Source organism: Coffea arabica, chromosome 1c (assembly GCF_036785885.1).
Source record: "Coffea arabica cultivar ET-39 chromosome 1c, Coffea Arabica ET-39 HiFi, whole genome shotgun sequence".
NCBI classification, from domain to species: Eukaryota; Viridiplantae; Streptophyta; class Magnoliopsida; order Gentianales; family Rubiaceae; genus Coffea; species Coffea arabica.
The window spans coordinates 50,575,247-50,598,858 of record NC_092310.1 but is presented as its reverse complement, the minus strand read 5'-3'; the positions used below and the strand labels follow the sequence as shown (position 1 = coordinate 50,598,858).

Here is a 23,612-nt window from a genome sequence, read left to right as displayed (position 1 = left end):
CAATCAACTTTTCTTTACTTCATCGATACTCAATGTACGGCCCTTAACTATTTATCTAACCAAAAAATAACCTTGGCTATGACTATATGACTTAATTTCCTAATTGCATTAGAAACTAGAAAAATTCAACCCTAACTAACAAACACGCTACGAAAGTTTGTTTAAATTAGATCATGCGTTTTCCTAATATGAAATCAATCACGCTAGTTGCCACTAGTATCAACTAATCAAACAATTATAGATTTAATCGATTAATATGACAGTAGGTTATTAGATTAATTTGAATATCGGACCCTTTGACAATCAAATAACGAAACAATCATAAGAAATTAAATTAGAAAATACATGAATACCAATGAATTAAAAGAAATAATAAAAAATCAATTTGATCTCACGGAACCGTGTTTTCAAATTGATCCTTGACTAGAAAAGAAATTAATTGTTCGTCACGGAGAAAAATTCCAACGCAAAAGATGAAGTATTACAAGGTCGTCCCGTCTTTTCACAAAGATAAAGATGAAGATGCGATGTAATGTTTCCTGGTTGGAGAATATAAAAGCCAAACGTTCTCTTTTTCCTCTTGTCTAATTAGTTTCCTAGTTTCTAGCTATCAAGATCAGGAGAATCCCGGTTGACAAAGGAAAGCCTAAAAAGATAACCTATTACAAATGATTCCTATTATGAATTGGAAACGTCTCTGGGAAGAAATATCACGTTCACACTCCAACTCAACGATCGCAACTGCTTTAGTAAACTCCGATGTTTGCATCGGAATCCTGAGTTTCTTTAGTAAACCTGCCAATTGCAGAAGTTTCTTTCCTTCTGTCAAATGTGAATGCGCATTCGACTTTCAAAGCCTACCTTTCACAGATGCTTCTAACGCTCGGAAGTTGGAAACTGCCAAGAATTCATGTAGAATGCCCTCAACTCAAATGTGTTGGAAAGATGCTGCACTTATTCATCTCCTTTTGCTAGTGGGACCAGGAGACAGTAAAGCTTGCTAACAATTGCAGCCTGAAAAATATGAGGAAGAAGTTTCCTTGGAAAAGAGAAGTGTGTGGGGCTGAAACAATTGGAAAAGAGAAACTCTCGTTTCTTGACAACTTGGTCGGCTCACGGGGTTTTTTTCATTGAATTTTTTATAGCTTTCAATTATCAATATATATAGTTCAATTTTTATACGCTAATACAATTAATTGCTGCAAAACGTAGCTTTCACCTGTACGTATTTGTGTATAAATAATATCTTTTCATTATCGTTTTGAATTCACATTTCGCTTCATTTCCTAGGTCCTTCTTTCCCGTTTTGGGCATTTACAAGTTGATTGGGACAAGAATTAAATTGGCATTACTAAGGAAAATACTTCGACAAGTTTTTTCCCTTTTTTTTTTTTTTTTTTTTTTTTGGTAATCTTGGTGGGATTTGTTGTATTGCATAAAGGCCCTCGAATTCTCGATTAATAAGGCAATAATCCTCTCCTAACCCAAGAATTAAGTGGAAAACCCCCAACCACAGCTCCCCGCCCACTCCATCCAATAAAATATACATGTACATACTTAGCACCTACTTCTTACCATTATAAAACCATCTATAAGTTACAATCAGGATTCACCAGGCTGCACAAGGGGTGACAAATCAATTAAATTTAAACTTAGAAGGGAAGGAAGAGTGAAATACACACAAATAATTAGTAAATCAGATCTCTTTTTTTAAAGGCTTCGAGAGTTTACAGTGTCTCCAACAGGACTCCAAGGCACTCTACAACTGCTGACCCCGATAACAAAACTTCCACCGGAGAGCCCATATCCACCATCGCTTCTGCTGAAAAAGCTGGCTCAGGTGAGCTTAATTCAACCACCCCATCAATTAAACGAAGAATACAAGAGTAGCCCATGTTTCAATTTCCTGAAATCTAATCAGTAAATTTTTTTGTTGATGTTTTTGTCATAATTCAGACATGGTCTTTAGGAGATTTTTTGGTATGATGATTGGCTGCCTCGGATTAAGTGATCAGCCTACACTGCCATCTCCTTCTGAGGCTGCTGAAACACAGCCATTAGATCTAGCTGAAGTAAACAAATCACCAAGAATCAGGCTGAGTGATGGAAGATACTTGGCTTACAGAGAAGTGGGAGTCCCCAAGGATAAGTCCAATTTTAGAGTAATTTGTGTTCATGGCTTTGGCAGCTCCAAAGAAATGAACTTTTTAGCACCCGAGGTATCAGCAACTTTTTACTGATCTGAATCTTTTTGATTGATTGAATGAATGGATGTTTCATCGTTTACCCGTCCCAAAAGTTTACTTTTTGAATGTAATAAAGGTTTTGGGTATTGCATGTTTGTCAAGTTTGGAATCGTGCTTTGAAATTTTATAGGCGTAACATGAAACGGTTGAAATTAATGTCAGCTTGCTTGAAAATTAGATTGATTGGCTAGTTTTCAGTGTTAACTTGTATTATGCAAAGGGGATTTTATCTATATCGGATTGATTAATAGTTCTTGCGGGTTCTAGGCTGTCATGTTTTACAGTTCTCTAGATTTGGTTTGCCATGAATATCTTTATTTCATGTGGCACGATTGTAGTATTATGCAGGTCTGCTTTAAGTTTCTGTTCCAAAATGTTCATAGTACAGATGGATGGTATTGGGCTCCAGGGTTTCAGTAGCCGAACTTTGAATATGAAACGCAGATTAAATAAGTCTGCATTTTCACTGTTCAATTTGGAATCATCAATCTTGACTAGCTCTGTTTTGTAAGTTATGGAGGAAATTAGCCTTTTTGATTTAGCAACACAAAGTAATTTACTGATTTAATGATATATGCAATTTACAAGGGTCAAGATAGTGCAGTTAATCTGGTTGTTTGTGGAATGATGATGGAAGAGTGTAACTTTATACATGTGATGGAATGACTCACTAATGAATTGTACCACTTTCAAGATTGACATACAACTAATATTAATAACAAGTAACTTTGTGTTTTCTCATTTGACTAAGATAATACAAAATGTATAGATGGGGTGGCCTTTACATTTGTCCAGTGAACCATTGTTTCATAAAGATTCATTATATGGAACAATCTCATTGTGTACTAGTCTCCAGGAACTAATGGATGAGTTGGGAATATATTTCCTCTTATTTGATCGAGCTGGATATGGGGAGAGTGATCCAAATCCAAAACGCTCAGTAAAAAGTGAAGCATCTGACATTGAGGAACTAGCTGATCAGCTAGAACTAGGACCCAAATTCTACGTAATGGGAGTTTCTTTGGGTTGTTATCCTGTCTGGAGTTGCCTCAAACGTCTACCACATAGGTTAGAACTCACCTCAAAAACCGCCTTCAGCAGTTGTCGTTCCTATTTCAAACCAGCAAATTTTACATGTATCTATGATTTATGAGATGCAGGCTAGCAGGTTCTGCGCTCATAGTCCCTATGATCAATTACAAGTGGCGCACTCTTCCAAAAGATCTGGTAAAGGATGACTACCGGAAGAACCTTTGCCGATGGATTATCTGGCTTTTACGCCATACTCCTGGACTGCTACATTGGTGGTTGACTCAAAAAGTTTTCCCCTCATCCAACGTTCTTGATAAAAACCCTGCATTCTTTAGCTCGAAAGACCTAGAATTCTTGAGTAACACTAAAGGATACCAGTTATTTGCTCAGGTAATTTTCTTTGTGCAATTTGTTTAAAAAGAGAAGGGAAGTTTGTTCTTACAACAATATCCTAAGCAAGGCACTAGTCTGTTGTATCCTTTTGTAAAGCTGATGAAAGATTGACCATCTCATTTTACCTATTTGTACAGAATGGATTTAAGGATCGCCACACGTTTGAGTCCATTCGCAAGGACTGCATTGTGGCCTTTGGTAGGTGGGACTTTGAACCGATGGAACTAACTAATCCATATGCTGAGAATGAAAGCTCTGTTCACATCTGGCAAGGTTGCGAGGACAAGGTTGTGCCAGTTAAATTGCAAAGGTATGTTTCAGAAAGGCTGCCCTGGATTCGGTATCACGAGGTTCCTGATGGTGGGCATATGCTTGTGTATGACAGTTCGGTATGTGCAGCCATCTTGAGGTCTCTTTTGCTTGGAGAAGATCCTCCAGAATACAAGCCTTATTAGCCAATCAATTGTTGGCTTGTTCTTGTAATCAAATTGATCATTCTGTAAGTAAACTGGATCACAAAGTGACATTATTTGTTTGAAGGAGCTTCCAGTAATGGCGGATATGTTTTCTATATTAAACTGTACATAAGCTAACCAAGTCAAGGAAAAAGGAACAGGGGCTTGAATTTCTTTTCTTTTCTTTTTTTGTTCTTTAATATATATTTTTTTAACATCACCTAGAAAGCAGTAATGTTTCTCTTTTATTTGTCTACCATTCTTGTCGTGTGCAAGTTGAAATAGGAACTTGTAAGTGGTCAACTACTGAAATAGAACAAATGTCACGTCTCTGATGTTATAATTTTTGTTTGCTTCCATTAATTTCTATTGTTGTTTGGGCGTTTTTTGTCCTTTTCTTTTGGTGGTGGTGGTGGTGGTGGGGGGATTGTCTGTCCTGAGAAGAGGAAAACTGGAAAAGTGAGATGGACCTCAAGTTTTTTCGTTTGGGAGGCGGAGGGGGGGAGGGGGTGGGTGTTGGGGTGAGGACCAAATGTTTTGCTGCAATCTACACCCATGTCAAGCATTTACAATACCAAAAGATTGGGTGTAGATGATCAAATAATCAAAACCTAATTGTGTTCAATGAATATTATTGACTCGTGCATTTATTATCTTTTGCCAAAGATGTCTCAATTCAACCGGATTAAGAACATCAACTCATTATTGCCATTGAATTTATTCACAGGCTCACCGTCAAATTTCTTCCATCATACGCCTACAAAATCCTGCAAAACAACAATACATCAATCCTAGGATTTTTTTTTTTCCAAACGATAACATTGTATTAAGCATAAACGGGTACAGAGTCAGAGCAACTGCTCCTGTAAATCCGCCTGAGCTAATTCAAGCAGCCACGCTGGGAAGCTAAGCTTCCATTCAGCTACATCAATCAGTGTTATAGCAAACTTTGCTAAATAGTGACTTACATAGTTGTTGCTCCTTCTAGTATAGGAAAAACAACATTTATCAAATTCTTTCATCAGCCTCCAAATATCCAACTGAATTATGGCTATGCTGACTTCCTCCTCCCTTGCATTGATTTTGTCCACTACTAGCTTACAGTCCGATTCCAGCTCCACTTTTCTCCATCCCATTCGTTTAGCTAGTACCATAGCTTCTCGTATTGCCAGAGCTTCCTCCACCTGTGCCTCAGCACAGCCTTCAGTTGGCCTCGCCCATGAACCTACCAGTTCCCCTGAACCGTTCCTGGCCACTATACCCCACCCTGCCTTGTTAAGTTTTTGGTCCAAAGCTGCATCAGTGTTGAGCTTGATCCAGCCAGCTTGCGGTGTATCCCATCTCCTGCCCTTCTCCTGCTCTCCAACTACCAGGTTGTCATGTTTTGCTCCCCCCCCCCCCCTTGTGCCAGTTGAAACTCATTCCATTCCATTAGTGCCTTGTTAATCACCACCATAGGCTCACTGCTCCTGTTATTGAACTGCTCATTATTCCTGGATTTCCAAATCTGCCAGAAAATGTTTACCGTGAGAGTTATGTGTTCCCTTCCTCCCCTCGAGCCACAGCCCCCCCAAGTTCTTCCCACCAATGCCAAAAGTTATTCCTAAACTCCTCCAATCCATCCCACCTCAATGGTGCCACCTTCCAAATTGCTCTAGCATTACAGCACAGAAAAAACATATGCTCTAATGTCTCAGAGCTGTCTCCACAGCACTTGCACGCATGGTCCCCCTTACCACACTTTCCCTTCACCACTGTGTTAGTTGGCAGTATTCCTTGCAAACATTTCCAGATGAAGTGTTTATGAGTTTATTTGGCATGCTCAAGCCCCACAGAAAACTCCAGTTTTGAGACTTGATCGTCCTACTAGTACTTGGTTCTGAAGTTCCTCCATGTTGACACTGTCTTCTCTTCATTTCCTTGATGAGATAAATTAAACCAGTATTTTTAAAATGCAAGACTAAGATTATTAAGCATGGTATAATATTGTTCATACTGACAAATTTGTGATTTTTGCACCTTATTTACCCATCAGATTACAAGCTTCCTAATTTTTTTTTTTTGGTTGATGAAAAAGAATTTTATACTCCATAGAAAAAAAATAGGGAAAACATAAAAGTGCTCTGCGAAACACCCCTTTTCAAAGTGCTCTGTTCGTATGATACAAGCAACTGCTGCAAATCTGAGCTGCCACTTAGTCGTAACAATTTTAGGGTGAGTTCTTTATTCATTGAAATTGCATATCTTTATTCAAATGGGTTTTTGAGTTGTTTTTTTGTTTCTTGAATTCTTGCCACATGCGACACAGTTTTTGACTTGAAAAATATCAAATTCTCAAATGGGTCATGCATATTTTCATCAGGTATCCTGTAATTTTTAATTTTTGTGGCTCTGATGATTATATGAGATTCCCTTCTTCTTGCGTAGAAGTAGCTGCAGGTATTGTGTGGATTTTGATTTCATATAATCATTTGCATAAGGGATAATTACATAAACCTCTCTGGAGGTTTTTGATAATTTCACTTATTACTCTTAAAGGTTTAAAAATAATATCACTTACCTACCATATTTTCAATTTTTGTAACTTTCTCAACCCAATTCAAATTATATGATTAAAATACTCATTTTACGAAAGAGAAAATAATTTCTTTCCAATAATGCCCTTCATCGCCTTAATTTTTTTAATTGTAAGTATAATAATTATATGTTTAAAATAAGGACAAAAAGCATGAAAATGTTCTTTTTTTTTTTTAAAGGAACAACATATAATAATTGCAACCATAAAACAATATGCTTTTTTAAAGTACAAACAAATAATAAAATTTTGTTTAACATGTTTTCAAATTACAAAGTAATTTTTTTCCTTTAATGTTTGTCTATTTGGTAATCTAAGGTCACATAGTAAGAAATAAACCTGATATTATTGTTATTATTATTTTTTGAAAAAATGTAGATTTCTTCTACAAATGTTTTGTAATTTAGGAGGTTATCATAATTTAAAAACTTCAGTGTTTGTCCAATCTTTATTTATCCATATGTTTATCACATGCTCTTAGATTATCGAATGAGAAAAATATTTCTTTTTATGTAAAATGTTTTGATTGAATCTAATATGAATTGTTTAGAAGAATATTTAGTTTTTATTTATTTGAATCAATGTCTTGAAGATTTAGAAAAAATTTAAATTATATTTAGAATTTATTTGAGTTGTTGTTTAGAAGATGAAAAAAGTTATTTTTCACATCTTTACAATATTTCAAATAGTTTTTACATACTTTGTTAATTATTTATGATTTGTCAATTTAGAATTTTGTATCCAAATTATAGATAAGATTTGTTAAAGGATTTCTCAACTCTAAACTTATAATTTTTTACTAAAAAACACATTCATCAAGTTTTAACAAATATGAAAGGATTTTAAATTGATTTGTCATTACAACTAAGGAATCACAATGGAAGGTCAACTTTGGAACGAAACAACTTTCGCTTTAAATTGAGAGAATGTTACAAAAATTTGAAACTAGGGGGATAAGTGATTTTTTAAAACTTTAAGGGAGCTAAGTGAAACTATCAAAAACTCCAGGGGAGATTTCTGAAATTATCCCTTGAATTTAATCTTTTGGATTATTCCCGACATTCTTCTAGGCCTAAAAGGTTCTCTTTTCTACTCTAGAGAAAAGTTGGTTGGCCTTCTGATGTAATCCTTATTTCTCATTTTTTTGGTAGAAATTTCTCATATTTTATGAGCATGCTTCACACACTCATGAGAGCTGTGAGATCAAGAAGTAACGTAGGAGTGATATCATACTCGATGAAAGGTGGTGCAAATTCACTGGAGATTGCGAAATGGGGTTTGAGAAATCTTGGGGACTGTCCAGAACATGCGGAGGAGAATGCTATGATTGTTAAACTGGACCTGAAGAAGCAAGTGTGCATTTCACTTTTGGTTGCATGGGTTAGTATCTGTAAAAAAACAAATATATTCAGATTGATGTCTGTTACATTCTTCTGCAAGATATCTTTTTATTAGGATCATTAAATGGTGGATATTATTCCTTTCCATGGGCTTATATCTTGGAACTTACTTCTCTGTCCTTTTGGATGGTTTATCTTAATGCTGCACTCAGTGAACTGATACTACGTATAATCATATTTGTTCGCAGGCAATCTTTGATCAATTCTTATAGTCAAGTCATTTTTCTTCGATTTTGACTTTTGAAAATGCTGATAAAGTTTTCTTTTCCAATTCCTTTTGGCATCTAAAGGAGGTAATTCCCGTTTAGCTCATAGAGTATTTGTTCAAGTGAAATATATTCAGTTTTTCTGAACTGATGGCTTGTATAATTCATCTATTCAACTGCTGTTCTGTTAAAAGACATGTTGTTTTATTTCCTTTTATTATTTCTTTATTTGCTTTAATGATTCTACATATCAAGGAGACTAGATCAACTATTGTGGAGTCCAGTGCAACTAAGAAGATGGAGATGTCTTTGAGGCTGAAATTTGATGATTCTGTTGAACTTGCTACAAGTTTATAAAGCCTGCTCAACAAATGAAGAGTAGGCTGCATGTGTGGTGTTATGGTTTCAGGTATAGTTTTACTTTATTGAGAATCTGCTTGGTGATAGATTGCACTCGTCTGACTCTAGGTGTTTGGATATGATCAGCAGTTATAAACTTGGTGTTTGGCTTGATATATGTGGGGATGCAGCTTTCTATATGCTATATCAAACATGCTGCCTCTTTTTCCATCTCATTATATCCCATATCACTTTTCACTTTGCTGTGCATTAGGAAAATGTATACTGATTAATCTAAGTGAGATAAGAGCAGCACTGTTCTGCATTTTGAAGTTCTCTTAAACCCGCATCAGTATTACAACAAATATTTTAACATTTGTTCTATCACTGCTGCTGCTAACATCAGTATTTTGAGGAATATTGTCATCTGTCACTGATACTCTTGTGAAACATTAAGTAATCAGGAACAAGCATTTTTCTCTTTCATTAGTTTTCCTTTCCTGGTGCTGTTAGGTAAGGTATTGTCAAGGGAAACCGTAGATGATCCAGAAGAAGGTTATTTGTGTTAGCGTCAGTAATTACAGAGGAATTCTTAGGTTGCTTTTTCAAAGGTTATCAGTGGAAGGCACAAAACACTAGCCCGAGGCTCGAAGATATTGAAAATACTTTTCCATCAGGAAAATATAACAAAAGATGAGTAAACCAAACTATGTTTGTGAAGAATTTCGTAGGGCTTGTTGAGGATGCTGATCCATGTTGAAGTCTACTTCAACTGTTCATAAGTGTTTGGAAAGGGATACAAAAAGTTGAAAACAAGCAAAGCAAGACAAAATGTTAGAAGCACCAGTTCTTGCATTAAGTTTCCAATAGGTCATGCTTGCAATTTTGCATTGTCTCTCAACCATATGCTAAGGGTGTGGAAATTTTATAGGAGTATGAAGGATGTGTGACATTCAGACATTGAGATCAGAGAACAGTGCTTGAAGAATTCTAAACATGGAAAAGTATGATTAGCAATATTTGCAGAAAAATCAGAAAGATAGAGATGACATGGGCAAATGAGTAAATTGGAGATATAACTGATTAGCTGGGAAATTGTTGTGTGATTGTTGGGGCTTCTTGAAATACAACAGATTGAGTGGTAACCACAAAGAACAGTGCTACAGGGCATCTTAAGAGTAAAACTCGTAATAATATGTTGTTCTTCTTTACACATTTCCTATTTAAAGATTTCATACGAAGTTGATGAATGGGCTTTCCAATTTTGAAGCATTTCTGGATGTATATTCACCAAGTTTACATTTGATTCAGTGTGTCATCAATTCCATTTGTCCATTTGCATTCTGCATGATGGACTTGTGATGGGAGAAGTTGCACAAAGCAAGGTGTTTATTTCTCTGTTGTTCCTATTTCATTGCTGAGAAATTGGAGTAGTGGCAAAGAAACTTCCATTGCAAGGTTTTAGGGAGACAAGCTGTTTAAACTAATTACCTGTTATCCCCCAGTGGAATATAGGGCTCTTCTTAGACATCAAGAATATTCATGGGCTCTATTCTGCTCTTGCAGAAATAAATGGGTTTCAGGACTTGTAGGAGAACTAGAGGCACTAAGGAGGGTAACAGGCAAGAAGTGCGGATTGTAATGAGATCATTGGAGAGTTAAAGAAATAGACCTGCTATATCGTGTGGGTTATGGTGAAGTATCATAAGAACTTGGGTTGGGTTTCTGTTAATTTATTGAAACTTCTATAGAGGGCAGAAGAAGGTACGCTGTGCAAAGAGCAGTCATGGAGAATTTCTTGGTTTGTTCTGCATACCAACTATCAAAGTAGCAACTGGAGCAATATCAAGGAGGAATGTAGGAATCGGAAGATGAGGGCTTTGGAGTTCAGATTAGGATGTCAAGAATAGGAGCTGCGACCTTCCCATGGTTTGTCATCTAAGCGCTACAATTGCAAATCAGGACAAGTGGATATGTAGAGGAAAGATTCATAAATGTTTATTGTGAAACCTGATTGCATCATAAATTAGAAGGAAGACTAGAAGAGCATGGATTTTTGACAATTGAAGCTTCCAAGAAAAAAGTTGTTTTCAATGCTGCGCAGCTTAGCTGGTGATTCTGACAGAACGAATTTTTGGCAAGGAAAATGGGGAAGACAACCAATTGCTGCAGCACCTTAGATATGTTGACGACTTAAGGAGCATTGGGAAATCTTCTCCATGTTCTGTTTTAGTGGGCAATACTTTAGTTAGCCCAGGAAAGGTGCTGAAAGAACATTGGGAAACATTCAGCAGTCCTTTGGATGATAGGAGGAACATAACGTAAGGTTTTTCAGAGAGAAAGATGAACATTGTGGGCTTCATTAGCTTGCACAGTTGCTAAAACTTAATCTTTGTAATATTTGTTGATCTGAAAATATTTTGTGTTAGTGGAGATAGCCATTGTGGAAAATTTGAGGAGAAATAGTATTGCAAATGTGAGATTACATGTGATTTTGTTTAATAATATTGTTCCTTTTTTTGGGGGGTTGGGGGGGGGGTTATGATTCAATTAGTCGCATTCGGTATATGTAGGACATTTTTGACTATCTACTAACTTGGAGGTTGACCATGAAAAATCACCCCTTTCCAGTATTGCTTGTACTTGGAAATAAATGGGATCAGACCTAGAGATTTACTTTCAACACCCCCCTTTAAAACCGAACCCCCAAATGCAAAATTGAGCTGCAGCAGGCATGCAGAATTTGATTTAAATGTTCACTTATTTATGGATATGGATTTACAAAATTTGTGCATTGAGGACCTGAGACCTATTTCAAACATAATTGTTGTCTTAGTGTGGGATATACTAAAGTTTCACGATCACCTTGATTAAAGAACATGACATCCTTTTCGCTCTAAATACAAGACATTCTCACCTATGGAGCTGCTCTAATGCCAATTTGTCAGGCCAGTGAACTTGGTGGTGTGACCACAAGTCAACCAGCATAACTGAATCTGATTTTGGTATTATGTTGCACACCAGATATCTTATGCTGCAAAGCAGTACTGTGGCTCATACTTGTAAGACATTCCAAATCTTCTCCATTCCAAATCTTCTCCTATTTGATGCAGTTCTCAGACTCTCCTCGTCAAAGAAATTAGATTGGATGTCCTTGTAGTGCCCTGGCACTGATAGAGTTCTTTTAAGAGGTTGGTTGTCTCCCCTTGGATTGAGTGCAATAGCATGGGTAACATCACCGGGTTTGTTGGGGTCTAGGTGTGACAAAATGGTAGTGGAGCAGACCTGTAATACAAGATGTTTACAGGATGAACTTTTCATTTGTTTCTATACTTTGTTGCCTGCCACAATCTCCTGCATGATAGCTTCTCCTGTCCTACTGGTTGGCATGGTCAGCAATAAAAGAACTGGATTGCTTTACTTGTGATCAAGAACTATGTAGGATGTTTCTACCTTCAAATAATGGTGTAAGCAATGTTTTCTTTTTTTAGGATCCTACAAAAATGATAATCATCCTGTAGAAACTGTCTTTGTCATCTTACTTGGATGATATGTTTCCAAATTATGGAGTAATAGATCACAAATTTGTTCCGAAATTATGGGGTGACTATATCCTGAACCTTCAGTTAAAGTTTTCAAAAAGAGGAGAGAAATTTATATTGAGAAAGTTGTAAATAAGTGCCACTGCATGGTGGTTCCTTGAGACAATATAGTACTTGCTTGAAAACTTTGTTTCTGAGTAGTTTATTGATCAATTTGAGACTTTTTTGTGCAGAGAAACAATATGATTGATTCAAAGTTTGGATATGCTATTAAAACTTGCAGAGGTAGAGTAAATAACATATTTGGGACATCTTGCTTGGACTAGGATTTCTATCATGTCTTCAATCTTGGTTGGAAACTTTTTATCGCTTTTTGGTTGAGTTGTGTTATTTTATTAGTCAATTAAAGTTGCTGGTTTGCTGAGAGTCTTCTCATAAGTGTTAGTTGTATAATTTCCTGTTTAAGAGACTGAAAAAATTTATAGTCAAGATAGTTTGGATTGATATTGTGTGCCTTCTTATTTATTCCACCTAAAATCTGGTATGGATGTATGTGCATGAAATTATTGGGGATCTATTTTTAAAATTTTCCTGTCTCTCCATATAAATTATGGATTTAATGCATGTATTCGAAATTTTTGTATATGCTATGCAAATAAGTCATAGCAAAATCTTTCTCATTGATTTCCTTTTCTGAAATTAGCATCTTTGAGACATTATATTTGTTTCTAAGATTGACTCTTTTTTTGAAGTAGAGATGATTTTAAGTAGGGAAACAAGTCAACGAAATGAGTCGGATTAATCAATGCATTATATCGCATTCAGACTTTATAGGATTTAGGTGGTTGTAATGGTTCACTTACTTAAATGTTGGGTTTTACGAGTGACATAGGTGGTAAATTGTATGTTAAAACCAAAGAGTCTTGAGCAAAATAGCTGTAAAAGTGGTTCTGTTACTGTTCCAAAATGTATTGCAGACACTAATCTAAATGCTTCACATTTAGATTAAAATTGGTTTTATTGGGACTTTTGGAAGCCATGGTTGGGCTACCAATTAGATAAATCAGTTATAAATTCTTACATTTCTAAACACAGCTAGGGTTTTCTTCTCCGCCGGGTCCTATACCAAAGTCTTTAGGATTGTTCTTTAACTGAAGAGGCTTATAGATGTGAAGATAACTGTAGAAGGAGAAGAGGAATTGAACTGGCTTGGGCTTTTTTGGGCATCTTCATTGCTGGTGCTCAAAAGCGTATAGATTATCTTATTCTTCCTTTCATTCATTTCATTAGCTGAAACTTTTCTTGTTTTGTAGTCCCTTCCTTTCCCTCAAGTAAAGATATAATCTGATTGTCATTGCGCTATTCTGGATTTTTACTTCATTTCTGATAGCACACATTGCTTCGATTTCCAAGAAAAACTTTAGGAATACTTGTTTGGAAAAACTAGGAAAAGTACATGTTTCTCACAATGTTAATCTAATATATATGCATTTACTAGTTTTTCTAAGTAGCATTTGAAGGTTCATTGTTTTCATTTCTAGAAAATTTACAGGATTCAAATAGCCAAAACAGAACTAAATGAAGTGGTCTACCATTGATGTTTGATTACTTCCTTTCCCGTCGTGATTTAACTCCAACACAAGTGTTTCCAGAACATTTGATTACCTTAAAAAGAAGTTTCAAGAAAAGTGAGATCATCATTTCTCCAATAAAAGTTGCGTTCATGAGTGATGCAATTTATGTTTTCATACTTTAATAGGTTTAAACACATGTTTCTGTTTCATTGGACATGTATTTGTTGGTAACTGCATTGATGAGTCAGAAGGAATAGTTGAAGCAAGTGATGCCCTTCAATATGAAGAAGGCTTAAAGTGTCTTGCACTGAATTTATTCTTAAAAGTAGTTAATAATAGTTAGCAATTAATCTGACATTATTTTGTATTTGGCTGTGGGTTTTATCAGTAGTGATACTAGAAACTGAGTATCCTGTTATTGGATCTTTTATCAATTTGAAAATCCAGGTTTTCATGCAGTGAATTGTCTAGTTCATAATGATCAAAGTGTTTATAAGTCAGGCTTTCCCACAGACATTCATCATGCTACAAACAATCTTGCTAATTTATGGGTGTTTTAGAAGTCATTTGAAGTTGCTTGGGATATTGGTATTGTGGAAGTAGAGAGAGAGAGGAGAGACCTGATCGACATTGTCACAGTGAGCTCTCGAGTGAATTTTTGAGGCTGCTTTATATGCTGAGGGAGAGGATGAAGACGTCAATTGTTTTACTAAATCTAGTTTCTAAATCAAGGTTAGAATGAAATATATGCAGCAAAGGGGGGAAAAAGGAGAAAACAGCAAATGTATGGAACAGAAAAAGTACTAGTTATGACATCCTTTCTCTAAACCTTGACAGTGCTAATTCGAAAGACAAGAGTAAAAACATTGAGGTTGGTCTAGTATGACACCCAATTTTAGAGCTTGTGACTTTTTCCTTGGGGGTAGGTAGGGAGGATGCTGCCCCTTCCCTTTCCCCAAAGACAAAAGAAAATGAAAAGATCAAAGGAATATGGAGAGTGGAAAAATAGAATGCAGAGAAAATTGAAAAGCTACGTCTTATTGTTGATCTACACTAACTTTGGACAAGTAATATTATGATTAGGAATTATAAAGCTAGTTGTAGTTATTGAAAATTGATGTTGTAGTTACTATATCTAGAGCTTAGCCTTCTAATGCTGCCTGTGTGAGAAGGATATGTAGCACTGGTTGTTCATCAGTTTTATTCCATATAATTTGTAGCAAGTTTTTTGAGGGTAAACCAATTTTGCCTGGCATGTAGAGCAATGGCATTTGGAACAAGTGAAATCAACAAAATGGACCAGTCAATTGAGCCTTCAAAAGTAAGTTCTCCTGCAGCAGAGGGGAATAAGCTGGGAGCTGGTGACACTTTGGAGGACCAGATAACAACACCAGAAGAGAAGATGAAAAATACTAGAAACAAGTATGCTGTACAGTTTGAAACTTCATCGTGAGTTTGAGATTGCAAGAAAAGATTAAAGAAAATATTGCTACACATTTTGTAGTTTTGAGAAGGACACATTTTTCTTAACCTATTATCTTTAGTTACGAGGGGGAAAAAGAGAAAATCAGTGTAAATTCTCTAATGCAAGTTCATAGTCCATTGATGCATTCCGTCTGTGTATTTTTTCCAGGCGTACAATCCATGATGAACAAAAAGCCAGCAGTACAATAAACATTGATAACTCCAGGATACCTAGAACAAATTCTATCTCACATGAAGATGGATCATCCTGTCATCTCTTATCTGGAGTTGTAGCGAATCTCAAACTGCCTACAGAAGAGAATGGAATGTCGGCAGGCATGGCCAATAACTGTAAACTTGCGCCTTCGACCATTTTGTCTGCTAATTACATAACCAATTGTGTTGCCCAAAGACAACATTATTCAATGACAAACGATGAAACCCTGACGCCATTGCAAGATTTGGCAACATCTGATCCAGGAAGTAGGTTTTGTAAGAACTATCCCGAAATGGAGAAAAATTGTGGCAATATTTTCTCTACAAATCTTCTTAACATGACAGAAGGATCAGGAGTCACAGAAAACAAATTTAAAGGAAAGGGTACTCATGCAGTTGGAGCATCTGTTGCTGCATATTGTGTAGCTGAAGCTTTTAATGGAGAAAGCAGTAATGATATGAAAAATCAAGGAAGGATTATCTCGGCAACAGTAGATGTCAATCCAGGAGCAGAAAAAGATGAAAGTTTACCTTCAACAAAACCAACTACGAGATGCAGCTCTACTAAAGATAAAAGGTCTTGCAATCTTCACTGCTCTGGATCTGGAAAGGGTTATTATAGTATTCTTTCCTACTTTTTCTGTTGTTTCTTGCTTTACCAAGTATTTGAAATATTGATTTCAGTAAATCTGGAAGTGTACCACCAAAAAAGTTGAGGAAATGTGAGGCATCTGTTCTTACTGGACCTAATTCAAACAACAAGCCTTCAGATATTACAGGTACAGTTTGCCATATGCTCTTGTACATTCATTGAAATGTATCCAAAAAATAAAAGACCTTATTTTTTTTTTATTCTGCTGCCTGGTTGGTGTCAGGAGCTTTGAAAGACTATTTTCATGTTGGAGTTTGTCTAGAAAGTTAGATGTAGAAATATTTTCACCAGCAAAACCCTCTTTGGAAGTTGATGGGATCAAAGCTGATGGTCTGTTTTCATGATGGTTTTGAATGATTTAGGAGGCATATCTGGGTGAATGGAAGGACAATATCTCTAGCCTGACCTGACTGTCCAATAAGGTCACTTTGATACAAATTGCTTGATGACTGTAACAAGCATATTTTTTTCTTTTAGAAAGATCAATTCATGGAGCTATCACGCTTCTTTTTTCTTAAACTGACTCAGTCAAGGGGCAATTGATATGTGAAATTTGAGTATCTATTAACCATCTAACATCAGCATTATATATTTGGAAGGCTGGATAGAAGCAGCGGAAAAACTAAATTACGCTTGTAAATTTTCATGGTTTGGGGTATCCTTCCGGTGACTTCATGTCCCTTTCTTCTAGGAAATATGTAAAATTGGAGCGAGATTAGCCTTCAGTTGTGTGAACATCCAAAAAAAGAAGGTTCTGAGCCTACACATAGATAATTCTGCTATGGTTCAGTAATTGTGTCTCTCTTATGAGTCCAAATCTAGGTTGGTCCATGCATTTGACTCTTGAAGGATGGCAAAGAAGGGGCTGGCCTTGTACATAAGTGGAAGGGCTGACCCTAAAAGAGAGGTTCCTAGCATGAATAGAAATGATTATTGTGTCTTTCAATAGAAAAGTGAATTCAAGGTGCCTGTGAAAGGCAAAATAAATGATGATGCGCTCTAGATGAGGTTGTTTGAGAATAATTGCTGATGAAGGTCTTATCCGTAATCTAGACAAAAGGACTTGTCCTGGTTAAAGTAAGAGTTGCTAATGATCATGCAGGAGTAGTTTAGGAGTGAAGAGGTACCTATATTTGTTTTTTACTTAAATTTTCCTTGAGGACAAGATTTATTTGATGAGCTGATGTAGTTACCCCTGCAATCATATGTATTTCTCTGTCGAATGCTGTTCACAGCCATGATTCCTAGTCAGCTTTCTGTCTCACGTGATTTGTGTCATTTAGCATTTGAGTTCAAGAAGGAAATATTGCTCATAGTAACTCAATGCCACCTAGAATTGGACAGAGTGGAACCATGCCATGTGCATTTTCCACATCTAATCTCCTTTGTATGAGTTACACCTAGGCATTTTAGTTGATAAAGTGCTGGCCCAAGGGCACTCTTGAGGTGGTTGTGTGGATGGGATTTCTTTGTCATGAGCTTATTGCTTCCGGAACTTTAAGTGTAAATACTGTTTCTAAGCAGTGGTGTTTGTCCTATATTTCAAGCTAAGTGCTTGGCAGAGTAAATGTTCTTGAAATACTTACCCCATAATTAAATTACAAAACATGTCAAAGATACTGACTTTTCGTTAGCAGTGGTAAGTTTTCAACCTTCTGAAGTTACTCTCCTTTTGCACTTAAAGCGCTCTCTTTGAAGAACAAAAGGAGATGGCACTAATTGAGTGAAATGTACGATTGATATTTTAATTAATGATTGAAAACTTTGTAATTTGGGATTTACATTGCTGAAAAGGAATCAAGACAATGGGCTTATGGAAGCACTACGTGTGGTACATTATGTTGACTTAATATCAGGGACCTTAGAAGGATGTTAACAGGATGTATATGCCTGAATTCATAGTTTTAAGATGTTCAATTGGAAAGAAAATAGGGAGAATAATTAACACATAATTGAGTAAATCTGCCACTGTGGATGGGAATATGGAGTTAATGATTATGTAGGGGTAAGTATCAGGTCTGATTTACTTGAACTTTTGCTCGTGTTAAAAAAGACATTTATTTGAATTTCTGTCTTCTATGATGTTTGTAGTTGCATGCAATATATTGTTGCTCGTGTCTTGGTGACCTAGTAGTTTCTAGTTCTACAGGATTCTTCTGTAGTTTGCAACGTTGCATTGGGATGAACAGGATAAAGGATGACAGCATTCAGAGAAAATAGTTGACTTGTTTTGAAAACTGTATTAAAACTATTCTGAATGTACTTATCCAGGTGAAACCGATGATGATCACAAAGAATTGTTAGTGGCTGCTGGTTCAGTTCATAGTATACGCGGTACATATCTGAATCTTATCTGTTTTCTTAGACATTTATTCTTCATACTTTCTCAACATGAATGTGATCCTAGTGATATATATGATGTACCTGCAGAAAATGCCTGCTCTTTTCCATTTTGGAAGACAATGGAGAGCTTTTTTGCTCCTGTCACTTCTCAGGACATATTTTTCCTCAAACAAGAAGTAGTACCTAAATAAATTCTCATGCCTGATATATACATTTTGTATTTTGAAGTTTGAAATTCTTGATACAGCATCTATTTCTTACACGTTCTCTTCTTTTAACAGCTGAATTTTGTTGAGAACCTGACTCAGTCTCAGATATTTGGTGATGAATATGATAGACCGGTAATTAGTTGCCCATTTTAATACTCCTTTTTATTTTCTTTCATAAGTTTGCAATTTTCTTAATTTGTTTGGCAAAGATAGAACCAGCAAAATACAGGGACGAATACAACTAAGCTTTTGACTCAAGTAATTTGATTGTTGAGTTTATTTTCTCAGGGTGGCATTAGTAGTTCTCCTCGAAGGGAAGTCAGTAATTCAGATCAACAATCAATAACATCAACTGCTTTTGGTAGATCAAATAAGCCATCAAATATTGTTCCTCCATTGCTTCAAAGAGTCCTCTCAGCGTTCGTTAATGAAGATGGAGGTGCAGACAAATCTAGTTCAAATGAAGTAAGGATCATTTCTTTTCAGTGCATAACTGATGACCTTCATTTGTCTTCCTGTACCTACACAGGTTCTGATCCCCATTGCTGTGAGAGAGTGGAATTTGAACTTCAGCCAGAGTTAGATATGCAAGCTCAGAAGTATTCTTCTGTGTACAGATTATGTTCTAATAAAAGTGCTTCATCAAGTACGTATAGCACAGGAAGTGTATCCAATACTTTCAGCAATCAAGGGCGACTGCAAGCAGATGAAGGCTTGTCCTATTCAAACGCAGGAATTTTGCATGGGAATAATCAAAATGATCCAATTTTAACACATGCTTCACAAGTAAATGCACCTCCAGGTTTTCCTTTTAATTGTCCATATCAGATGCTGTCTCCCAATGACAAACTATCTCTGGAACCGCGGAGCATTGGTTTAAATGCGGTAAGGATTTGACTGATCAAAGCTCTTTTCATTTTGGTCCGACCATTTTTCTAATTCGTCCTTTTCTAACAGCCTCTTCTAGACGGTAGAGAAGGATGGATTGATCGAGAAATTAAGCAACTTAGAGGGGAGCTGTGGCAAAAGGTTAGAGTGATTTCCTAAGTTTTTCAGTGGTTTTATATCTTAAAGTTTGCCATATTCACTAGCACCTAGTTATACTGTTTTGATCTCTCTCTTTTTCTTTTGTTTTCTTTTTTTTTTTTTAAAGCTTCTCAGTAGATAATTTTATGCGACTCTGTTTAGGAAAAAGCATGGTAACATGCATTTTGTCCCTTAGTGTCAAATTTGTCATCTTTCACAATAACTTGATAGGTGTCAAATTCTTTCATCCCTTACAACAGATAATTCAATCTTGATAGGTTTCAATGGTGAAGAATAACTTGAGGAAAATTGGAAAAGCTATTAAATGTGAGCAAGACTTGGAGAAAAGGTATGGTCACACACTGTTTAAGTCTGAACTGATATCAGGTAGCTCATTCATTTGTATATGAGAATAATGAGGTTTTTCTTTAGGAATCTTGAAGAATCTGCTATGGATCAGCTGGTTGAAATGGCCTACAAGAGGATGGTAATTGAGATAAGCTGATTCCCATGTTTTAATTTAGAATTTTAAACGATCAGTATTTGATTATCTAGTTCAGGTCTATAGATGAAACTTTGTGTCTTCGTCACTTCCTGGTTACGTGAACCATAGGTGCTACTAGCTTTTTATAAGTGCAAATTGCCTACTAATATCTGGATTGTGGGAAATTGTGATATTTTCTTTGATTATTTCATTTTGATTATGCTAGTATGAGCTCTAGTTTTAGGACAGAAAAGCGTTTAGAGTAAAGAAGCTTTAGCTCTTGGTTGATAACTATTTTTAACTGAAGGTACTTTTGCCAAGAAATTCCCTTGCCATTAGCTTTGCATTGGGAAGGAGGGTTGCTGTTTTAAGGCTTTATGTCACTGATGGGCCCCATGTGCTGTGCTTATTGTGCATGTATAGGGCATGTAAAATTCTACAGTGAGGAAAGGGCATGTATGGTTCTAGAGTGAGGAAACACTTTGCTAAGACTTGCATTCTCAAGTTTGTCATCTGAATCTGGGTCATCAGTAGATTATGAGTGCCTACTAGTCCCTTCTGGTTGTTTTTTTCCCTGATTTTGCACCATACTTATTTGCCTCATGATGTGCTGTACCTTCCTGGTTCCCCTAGTCCGCACCCAAATACGGGCACCTAGTGCCATCAAGAATGAAAATGTAAAAGAAGAAAACTATTACAGCAGCAACGGATCCAAATGTCCCATTTGTTGAGGCAGATGTCATTCTGCTTAATTGTATTCGTTCTGTATAATCCAGGTTATATTCTTTGGTAAAACCCATGGCCCAGGGAGGGTGGGGTGGGGGTGCCCAAACTGACATGGGAAATCTCATGTCAAAGTGTCCATACATTTTACATATCTCAAAACTCAAAACATAATACATTATTCATCTCACTGGCCTCCGTGGATGCATTTGATTTAAATTACATAACTGGAAAGTAAAAATGAAGTGTTCTTGGGCTACTGATAAGTAACTCAAATAGTCTGTTCTAGTCATGTTGCTTGATTGTTGAAATCATTATTTAAATCATAATTTCTTTGCAAACAATTCTTTTTTACTTTTGTTGCATTCTTGAATATTTTTATTTTCTTTACCCAAATCAAGGAACTCCAAGGTCATTGTTGATCGAATCCCCTCTATGTCATGGAGTCACTTTGAGCCTTATTATTCAAATCAAGTATCTTTTTCAGTTCCAGGGTGGTTGGCGAAGCAAGTCTTCAAGGATTCGTAAAGTCTCTGAACGAGCTGCTTTGCCCTTTGTCAAACGCACTCTTGCTAGGTGCAAGCAATTTGAAGACTCAGGCAAGAGTATCTTTGGTCAGCATGATCTACTGAGCAGTATCTTATATAAACCTTCAACTGAGAAAGATCCAAGGCCTATTGAATGTGATGGCTCTGTGATACTTGATAACAAATGTAAACGAGCTCATGGCAAAGCAAAGCGCAAATGTTCAGGTACTACTTTGTAAAAGTCTCTTCGTCATGAAAGAAATACCAAAATCTTAACATTGTCTTTAGATGAGGATATATTCAGGCAAGAATGTATTCAGTCAGTGTGCTTTGCTGAGCGGTATCTTGTATAAACCTCCAATTGAGAAAGATACAAGGCCTATTGAGTTTGATGGCTTTATGATACTTGATAACAAATGTAAAGAAGCTCGTAACAGAGCAAGATATTTGGTAAAATGAATGACAAAGTTTGCTTTTTGCTTTATTGTGTAGTCAACAGTCCAGTTTGACGCCAAAATATAATTTATTTTTCTTCTGGCGCTAAACAGCAGTTTTCTTTATTGGGCTATTCCAAATAATTGAGTACTGATTTTCAGAGATTGGTCCTGCGTTGGGTGCAATTCAGAGGCTTGACTCTCAGAATAATAACATGCAGAGAGGTTCTTCTGGGTTACAGGAGACTTCAACTCCATTAGACCCTGTAAAAATCCTTGGTGAGACTGAAGATCTTGGTTCTTTGTTGAAATTTGATGAAGAAGGCTTGTTAGATGGTGACTGTATAGGACTTGACGTGCCAATTCAGAAGTGGAGATGTTTCTGTAATGTTCTGCTTGTGAAGTGGCTGAGTTCTACTTTCCTCAGCATGAAGATTATTCCTTGTCTTTTCTTCTGCAGAGCAATTCCTGATTGATACAGATTTTAGGGTCTTCTTACTTCTTGGGGTTAGAATTTTTAAATTCCTGGTTAAGTCTTGTTTGCGGTATTGGAATGTTATTCTGACTGTTTGAACTCGAAATAATTTGACACTTTATCAGATGCTTGAACTCATTGAAATTCAAGATTGTAAAAATCTGGTCCGTTACTTGCTTGTCTTTCCAAAGTTTCCAAAATACCATGTGCCATTTAGGCTTCTCACCTGCATATAATCCCTCCTTATCAGCAAAACAGAATCGCTGTCCTTTAGGTTCCTTGAATCTTCTTCAGTTTTTACTTGAAAAAGGCCCTTTGAGGTATGTGGTGGCCCTTGAGGTTGTAATAAAGTCGCAAAAAATTATCTGTGGCTTCCCAGACTGAAATGATCTCAGATTCAAGTCCCCTACTATGAATCACCAATGGTTTTGTTGTCAAACAAATAAGGCATCACTTTAATTTTCTCTTAAGCTTAGTTATATTTGGTTGTAAAACTTTATGTAGGAAGAAACCAATGTTTGGTTCCTTGAGTCTGTGATTCCATTTGAAGTTGCAAATTGGTCCATATATGACTTGATATTCCATTAATGTGACTTCTCTCAAATGCCCATGTAAATAATTCTGATTCTATTACATCTGCTACATTTGAGAATTTGGGATTAGAATGGTTGCAAGTAAATCATTTAGAATCAACATATACACATAACTAACGATTGTACTAACTCAAATTATGCATGTATAAATTTTAGTACTGCAAGTAAATTTTACATAATATTTTTGGTGTCTCACCATAAAATAAAATAAAAAAAAAGCGTAACTCAATAATTTGTGTCATAAAATTTTTAAATTTTTGATTGACGGTTCAATTTGGATTGCTAATCTTAATTATGGTCATTCAAAAGGGACATTTGTATGTGCTCCTGGTTATCTATATTTTGATATACAATTGAAAGATTGGAGCACTTCATAAGTTTTTTAATAGAAGAAGACTGTTTCTACATTATCTAGCAAAGATGAATTTTCTTTTTGTTTCGAGTATTAACTTTTAAATTAAATTCGCTTTAACCACAAAATACCATTAGAATTTCGTGGACCCAAATCTGTCAACCCACGGTTTAGAAACTATTGGGCCTAACATGGTCTTAACGGATTGATACACAAGAAACTGCCTCCTTTAGTTTGCATTATGTGAAAATTGCTTCATTTTATTTCTGTTTGAGGATCTTAACAAAGTATATATTCTTTAATGTTCTATCTCTCCTCAAGCCCTTTTTATTCTCAATTGTCTAGTTTAAGA

General features: G+C 36.1%; 3 protein-coding genes across 8 annotated transcripts; 2 read left to right on the top strand and 1 right to left on the bottom strand.

Annotated features, from left to right (window-relative positions):
• Positions 1–1,614: 1,614 nt before the first annotated feature.
• On the top strand, positions 1,615–4,305 carry LOC113726652 (probable lysophospholipase BODYGUARD 1). Its single transcript, XM_072075923.1, has 5 exons — positions 1,615–1,840; positions 1,957–2,219; positions 3,103–3,314; positions 3,407–3,668; positions 3,809–4,305. The coding sequence occupies exons 2-5, from the start codon at positions 1,959–1,961 to the stop codon at positions 4,124–4,126; spliced, it is 1,053 nt and encodes a 350-aa protein (XP_071932024.1). The 5' UTR covers positions 1,615–1,840; positions 1,957–1,958; the 3' UTR covers positions 4,127–4,305.
• Positions 4,306–4,974: 669 nt separating this feature from the next.
• Positions 4,975–5,614, bottom strand: LOC140005919 (uncharacterized). The gene is made up of 2 exons (XM_072047214.1): positions 5,591–5,614; positions 4,975–5,481 (listed from the first exon to the last, which is right to left on the bottom strand). Exons 1-2 carry the CDS (start codon positions 5,612–5,614, stop codon positions 4,975–4,977), a joined length of 531 nt encoding a protein of 176 aa, XP_071903315.1.
• A 2,143-nt stretch (positions 5,615–7,757) lies between these two features.
• On the top strand, positions 7,758–22,459 carry LOC113726620 (uncharacterized). 6 transcript variants are annotated; one of them, XM_072075885.1, is made up of 16 exons: positions 7,758–8,081; positions 8,290–8,394; positions 8,571–8,716; positions 15,023–15,211; positions 15,396–16,019; positions 16,127–16,221; positions 18,366–18,428; positions 18,525–18,613; positions 18,719–18,778; positions 18,935–19,085; positions 19,176–19,531; positions 19,604–19,675; positions 19,951–20,021; positions 20,105–20,159; positions 21,367–21,631; positions 22,003–22,459. In XM_072075885.1, exons 3-16 carry the CDS (start codon positions 8,679–8,681, stop codon positions 22,314–22,316), a joined length of 2,442 nt encoding a protein of 813 aa, XP_071931986.1. In that variant the 5' UTR covers positions 7,758–8,081; positions 8,290–8,394; positions 8,571–8,678; the 3' UTR covers positions 22,317–22,459. The 6 variants fall into 6 exon arrangements, with proteins under 6 accessions (XP_071931986.1, XP_071931980.1, XP_071932014.1 ...); XM_072075879.1 differs by having other exon boundaries at positions 8,563–8,716; XM_027250451.2 differs by having other exon boundaries at positions 7,759–8,081; positions 8,563–8,716; positions 15,023–15,184.
• The last annotated feature ends 1,153 nt before the right edge of the window (positions 22,460–23,612 follow it).

Coding starts and splice junctions, on each gene's coding strand:
- LOC113726652 (XM_072075923.1), top strand. CDS start 1,959: ATGGTCTTTAGGAGATTTTTTGGTATGATGATTGGCTGCCTCGGATTA. Junction 2,220..3,102: donor TGAACTTTTTAGCACCCGAG/GTATCAGCAACT, acceptor ACTAGTCTCCAG/GAACTAATGGATGAGTTGGG. Junction 3,315..3,406: donor CTCAAACGTCTACCACATAG/GTTAGAACTCAC, acceptor TATGAGATGCAG/GCTAGCAGGTTCTGCGCTCA.
- LOC140005919 (XM_072047214.1), bottom strand. CDS start 5,614: ATGAGCAGTTCAATAACAGGAGCA. Junction 5,482..5,590: donor GCAGTTCAATAACAGGAGCA/GTGAGCCTATGG, acceptor GTTGGAGAGCAG/GAGAAGGGCAGGAGATGGGA.
- LOC113726620 (XM_072075885.1), top strand. CDS start 8,679: ATGAAGAGTAGGCTGCATGTGTGGTGTTATGGTTTCAG. Junction 19,532..19,603: donor GGAGCATTGGTTTAAATGCG/GTAAGGATTTGA, acceptor CTTTTCTAACAG/CCTCTTCTAGACGGTAGAGA. Junction 21,632..22,002: donor AGCAAAGCGCAAATGTTCAG/GTACTACTTTGT, acceptor ACTGATTTTCAG/AGATTGGTCCTGCGTTGGGT.